The sequence below is a fragment of the Microchirus variegatus genome, assembly GCF_963457635.1.
Source record: "Microchirus variegatus genome assembly, chromosome: 12".
Classification (NCBI taxonomy): domain Eukaryota; kingdom Metazoa; phylum Chordata; class Actinopteri; order Pleuronectiformes; family Soleidae; genus Microchirus; species Microchirus variegatus.
Genome location: NC_139813.1, coordinates 12,406,602 through 12,412,601, shown reverse-complemented (window position 1 = coordinate 12,412,601; position 6,000 = coordinate 12,406,602). Strand labels below are relative to the sequence as shown.

Sequence of the window (6,000 nt, the reverse complement as noted above, 5' to 3'; positions counted from 1 at the left end):
TAAGCCTCAGTGATGTCAGAACAAATGAGTGTACTGTAATCTCAGGTGTTACCACAACATAAAGCATAAATTAGTTATTAATTTATTAAAATTCTATTCATGGTAATGCAGAATATGAATTTATGGCATTTGGTTCAAATTCAGCAGCCAGGTAGATTTGATTTTGGCAGGTTGACCCTCCAACTACATCAATGCTAAGCTCCTGTAGTCCCGCTAACTTGTGTTTTGGCTTTTGGAAAGTTCCAGTGGGCCTTCAGTACAGGTGACACTCATCTCTGTCAGGGGATCAATCCATGGCAGGCCACTTTCCTCTGTGGTGTTTGACCTGGGACATTGAGGAGGTTTTTTACCGTCTTAGCTTTGGAGAGAGCTGAGGGAGTCGCCACAGTGCTGCTGACTACATGTTCTTGTACATGGAGCGGTCTCTGGGGAGCTGAGGCTGGGCTGCTGTCAGCTTCAGGTGGAAGTGGTAGATGGTGAGTATGATGACAATTATTAGGCCCAAGATGAGGCCCAGGATGAGGGGGAGGATCTCCTCCAGGCGCTCCCGCTGGTCGGTGATGCACTTGTAGGCTGCATAGAGTGGAATAGATGGTCAGTATGAGTGTGGATTCAATTGTTTTCTTGTAATGTCTTATAGGTTGGAGTGATAATTTGGCGGCATCTAAATATTTTTTCTTTATTTATTAAATTGCCAATAATGTTTGTTATACCGGTGATACACTCGATGTTTTTGGCCCATTTTTATTGATAGTGATTAGAGGTCGACCGATTTGGGATTTTTCCTGGCCAATGTCGATGCTGATTTTTTTTTTTTTTTTGAAACCAGCGCAGCTGATGGTTGATTACGATCACACACATAGCCAATTTAGTTTTTTTTTCCCTCTGATAAAAATATTCCAGTTTAATAATAAAAATGCTTAAGTGACCAGTTATCAAACATAATTAATGGTCTCTCTCCAATCTTCATTTTAAATCTACAGTGCAGTGAGTTTATTCACGTTATTTTCAATAAAATCATACATGATACATAAACCAAGTCATTAAAAAAAAAAACCTTGAAAAAATAAAGTTTACTTCAAAACAAAAATGTGTAATTGTAATAGTTGGCTGATTTGTAAATGATAATTGGCCAATACTGATTATTGAAAGATGGCAAATATCAGCCAGATTAAAAGGCCTAACTGATTAATTGGTCTACCTCTAAACATAATAATATATAAATCCACTTAAATGACTGATTTCAATTATTATTTTTCCATTATTTAGCATTTTCACCGTACATTACATCCTTTGGGTAGTTGTAAATTATTTATTTAAAGTGATGATATTGATCAAAGATTGTGGGTATAGCAGCACATATACTGTATAACTGCCCTGTGTGCCTTTAATTGCCCCCTGTGGACAAAGTTTTTTCAATTTGAATTTGTTGATGTACATCATGCACCGTGTGTTACTTGTCTATGGGTAATGGAGGTAGCATCCATGTATGTTTGTCAAACAGTTGCTCTCTTTCCCGTTCTCCCGTGCTCAGCTATATGCATCTTGCAGATTAATATCTTTCCAGTGCGTGTTTGTGAATGGGGCAGAGGCACCTGAACAACTGGCTTTACACAATGTGTGAACTTAAATTTTAAGTTCAAGGTGCTTCTGTGGACGGCAGTAATGTACACTGTAGGAGGCAAACAGCAGCATGACCTGGTTCACAGCGGCTCAGAGCAAATAATTCTTCCAAGGTGATTGGCTTTAGAGGACAGTCAGGCTCATTGAGTATGTCTATAAAAACTGCATTGATGGCAAGGATACGACTGTACTCATAAACTCCTAATGACTCTCTATTTCTTTGCGTCACTCTTGTCCCCCTTGCATCCCCACCCTTGTTACCCTGTATCTGCAGTCCAATGAACTCCTCACACTGCAGCAATAAACCCCAGAGAGCTTTGCCTGTACTGTATGTACTAGTGAGAGATGTGAGGCCATATCGCCCTCATCTTCAGGTTTGTCCTTATCATCTTATCATATCTGTGTTTTGCATCATAAACGGTAACATGCAGTTTTTGTGTGTTTGTCTGTGGAGACGATTGTTTTGCTGTAAGTGTCATATGTAGGTTTTTCTTACGTTCACTGAATATGAAGTCAGAGGAGATGTCAAAGGGCTGGATCTGGATGTCGTACATCGAGATAGTGACGCCTTTCTGGTGATCAGTGGAGATCAGCTTGAGGGTCTGCTGTGCTGCACACACGTAGGAGCGCCCGGCAGGGGTCACCAGGGCTGACAGGCGGTGGGTGCTGGCAGTGTGTTTCCCAGCTGGACAGAAGAGGTGTTGTCAATTTGAAGTAAGCAGGAATTTGTAAGTTGGGTTTCCATTTGTTTTAGGAAGGCTTGTGTGAAACAGAAAATATTGTTTTTACAATATGATTCATTTCCATGATGTTTGTATCTTATAATAATAATAATAATAATAATAATCATACAACGAACAAATCATGTTATCTGAAAAGCAAGATTTGGGGATTTCATATTCCAGCACTGCAGAATTTCATCTCAATGCTGTTTTGACTCACAATTGAGCTAGATTAAATAGTTACAGTGTCTTAATTGTTCATATATATAGTGCATTTATTTTATTGGGATTTTGGGTATTTTGCAATTAATGATGCAGCCCTATGTGAAAGCAAGATTCAATGTAAAATCAATATTAATATTAAAGATTTAGTGAATTATTTGGATGAATAGAGATAGATAGATAATATAAACATTAAACACTATATTGCACCAATAATAATAATAATAGTCGTAATAATAATAATTTTACGTGTTGCAAATTATTCGAAACGAATAATAACGTGACTAAAACAAACCTGAAAACCGTGTGAGCGTGGGCACAGATCGTGTCTGAACGTGGGCGCAGTTCATAATTTCCTGCATGAATCAGCTGTGATTCCAGCTGCATGTTAATGTGAGATGAGCTTGTTGCGACCAGTGCAGGCAGGATAGAAATGTGCTGAGTGGCTACTGTACACTGGCTCAGCGGGAGACTCACGGTTGTATGGGTTGATGAAATGCGAAGTCTCCGAGGTGTCGTAGACGAACTGAACCCTGGTAATCTTCCACACCTCGATGCCCTTGTCACGGAACTCCTGAAACACGCAGGGACACGCACATACACACACACACACGTCACACCGGGCTTTTCTATACTGCAGGTTGTTACACACTCAGCAGAAAATAATGACCAGGACGTCCATTTACTGATACTTCATTTAAAATGCATCATATCCATCTGCTGAGTCACTCACCCTTAGTGTAACCATTCACTAAATATGTATTAAATGTGGATGAATTAACGGTTCAATCACTCATTTTTTAAATTCCTCAGCAAAGTTGACTCCACATGATGGTCCATTCCTAGAGTGTACATATGTGTGATGAATGCTGATGGGTTAGTTTTATTGCACGACGGTTTACTGTGCGTTTCCCACCTTAGTGAAGTAGATGCGGAGAGTGTAGGCGTTGTTCTTCCAGGTGATGTGGATTTCTGCCTCTGTACTCCCGCATTTCCCCTCGATTTCTGCACCGCGGGGCAGACTGAACGACGCCTGCTCGGTGATCAGCTGCAGACGGAGAACAAACACGAGAAAATGTTGGCAAATATTATGGATAAATAATGGACTGAAATGTCTCTGGAAGAACTTTTTTGCAAAAGCAGACTAGAAAATCTAGTTTTTTATGTAATCAAGATATATTTCTATCATGAGGGAGAAAAACGGTCAATACACATTTATGTTAAAATCTTTTAAATGTAAAAATTACTAATTTTTTTTAAACCAATGCGAGCACTTTTAATGTCTGCAGCACAAAGGGACACTTGAATCGGCCTTTGCATTTGCATGCCTTTAATTTTTTTTCAACGGTTCCTTTGTGTTCAAACGTGCACAGTGGGGTTTCTTACGTCTATCCCATTGAGCGCAAGCACGTCATATGGCACAAGGAATCTCACGGCGAACTCCACCATCAGGCACGTTGTGCCGTTCTCCCGCACTGCGAAGATGGCTTTGTCCGGATTGTCAGAAAGACCAGACAGGTTTTCCCCTTCCTGCTCCGCCAGCACCACGGACAGCGCCAGCACACCTGCAGATCAGACGGTAGAGCGCGGACTCAAAACTTGGCGGTGGAAGGGAGACTGCAAAACGTGCAGACACAGCAGAAACTGTGGCGCAAAAGGGCCAGAGTTTAGCTGAAGGTCTGCCACATCTTCACATCGCCACTGGTTCTCCCCAGCAAAGTCAGAATCTGGTGGAAATCACAGGAGAATGAAATATGCAGTATCAGGGGGACGACAGCGGTCTGCGGTCTGAACAACGGTGCAAAGTCTGATCACTTAAAAGACTCATTTGACGAGGAAATGAGGAACATGCTAATTGACAACCACACACACACATTATTCTACAACATTCTTATTGAGGACACTCATAGTCATTCCCTAGCACCTTACCCTAACCTTACCATTACAACGTAATGACCAAATCTAACCCTTAACCCAATTCTAACCCTATAACCTAAAGTCTTAACCCATAAACGGCTCTTTTAATGACTGACGGAATGTGGTGACCAGGCAAATTGTCCTCACTTTCACAAAATGTCCTCGCTTTCTGTGGTTTCTAAGTTTTTTTTGTCCTCAAAGGTGTATCGACAAGCACGCACGCACGCACACATTCACTGCAGTGAGGAGTCACGACATACGCGCGCGCACACTCAGACACACTCCCTTACCAAACACTGTGAGCAGCAGAAGTCGGGCGCTCTCCGTGGTGCTGAAACCGAGTAGTCCCATCTCTGTCGGCTTCCCAGCGCAGAAAAATGAGCTAAATGTCCGGGCAGCTTGTGCTGAACCCACGGAAAGAAAGAGGGAAGGAAAAAGGCGAGAGGGGAGGCGGGAGAGAGAGAAACTGAAGAGAGAGAGAGTGTGTGTGAGAGAGAGGAGGGATGCCTTTACTCAGCGCTCAGAAGTCACGCTCAAATCATCGTGAATGCAGCAAAAATGTCCCCAGGTTTAACGTGAGATCCGGTTGACGTTATACAGAAGCAGCCGGCACCGTGGAGTTCTGGATGTCCGAGCCGGCCTCCCTCCCCAAGGTTGACAGGTTGTTAAACCAGTGAACGCTGCACGACCGAGCTCCTTCCACACATGAAAGAGAAAGTCCATCAACTAAATTTGTCTCCTGTAAGAACGGACTCGCCATGCGCTGTCTGTTATTCCCGCAGTGCTGTAGTCTCCATCTCTGTGGAAGCAGCTGTATGGGCTGAAACGATATGTGGAGGGAGACGACGACAGCAACCCCCTCCCTCCCTCCCACTCTCAACTTCTGCGACGAGAGTGGGTGAGGAAGACAGCTGCAGAAATCCACTTTATCGTTAAAATCTTTCGTAATCTTGCCTTTTTGTATGATGACAATGTTGTTGCGTTTGCCTCCAGGCTTGAACGGTTTCTAAACGATTCCTGAATATAATGAGCAATTTCAGAAGTTGTGACAAGAGCGAACCTGCAGTTGAACCAAGTCTGCACACAAATAAATACATTCCTGGTGTGTGGAGAGACCAAATTGTCCAAGCAGTACACAAATCCGATTGCTTTACCTTGTGTGTTCATTTTATGCAATAGATGTTGATCACGTGGGAAATCTAAGAAATCTAAAGTACACAGATATGTGAAAAGTACAACACGGCTCAGTAAAAGGCTACGATTGCACATCACCCTCCACCCTTGATGTAACCCCCACCTCTCCCAAGAGGAGTGGCAAAGGCTGCTTAAAACCGACGCAACCATCTATCCTGAAACGAGAAGTTTCATGACTCTGTCGTTGCAGTAACGTTTATTTCAGACTGACGGAGTTGCTACTTCAGTCTCTCTGTTGATGATATCTGGGACTAAAGTTTCGTTACCATGCTAACACGGACACTGTCTGCATTTTCTTATTTGTAGACGAAAAATTCGGGTT

General features: G+C 42.5%; 1 protein-coding gene across 1 annotated transcript; it reads right to left on the bottom strand.

The window, feature by feature from the left end:
• Positions 1 to 397: 397 nt before the first annotated feature.
• lamp5 (lysosomal associated membrane protein family member 5) lies at positions 398 to 4,835 on the bottom strand (the record flags this gene model as incomplete). Its single annotated transcript, XM_083898314.1, has 6 exons — positions 398 to 573; positions 2,120 to 2,308; positions 3,045 to 3,141; positions 3,484 to 3,615; positions 3,954 to 4,132; positions 4,775 to 4,835. The coding sequence occupies 6 exons, from the start codon at positions 4,833 to 4,835 to the stop codon at positions 398 to 400; spliced, it is 834 nt and encodes a 277-aa protein (XP_083754440.1).
• Between the last annotated feature and the right edge of the window lie 1,165 nt (positions 4,836 to 6,000).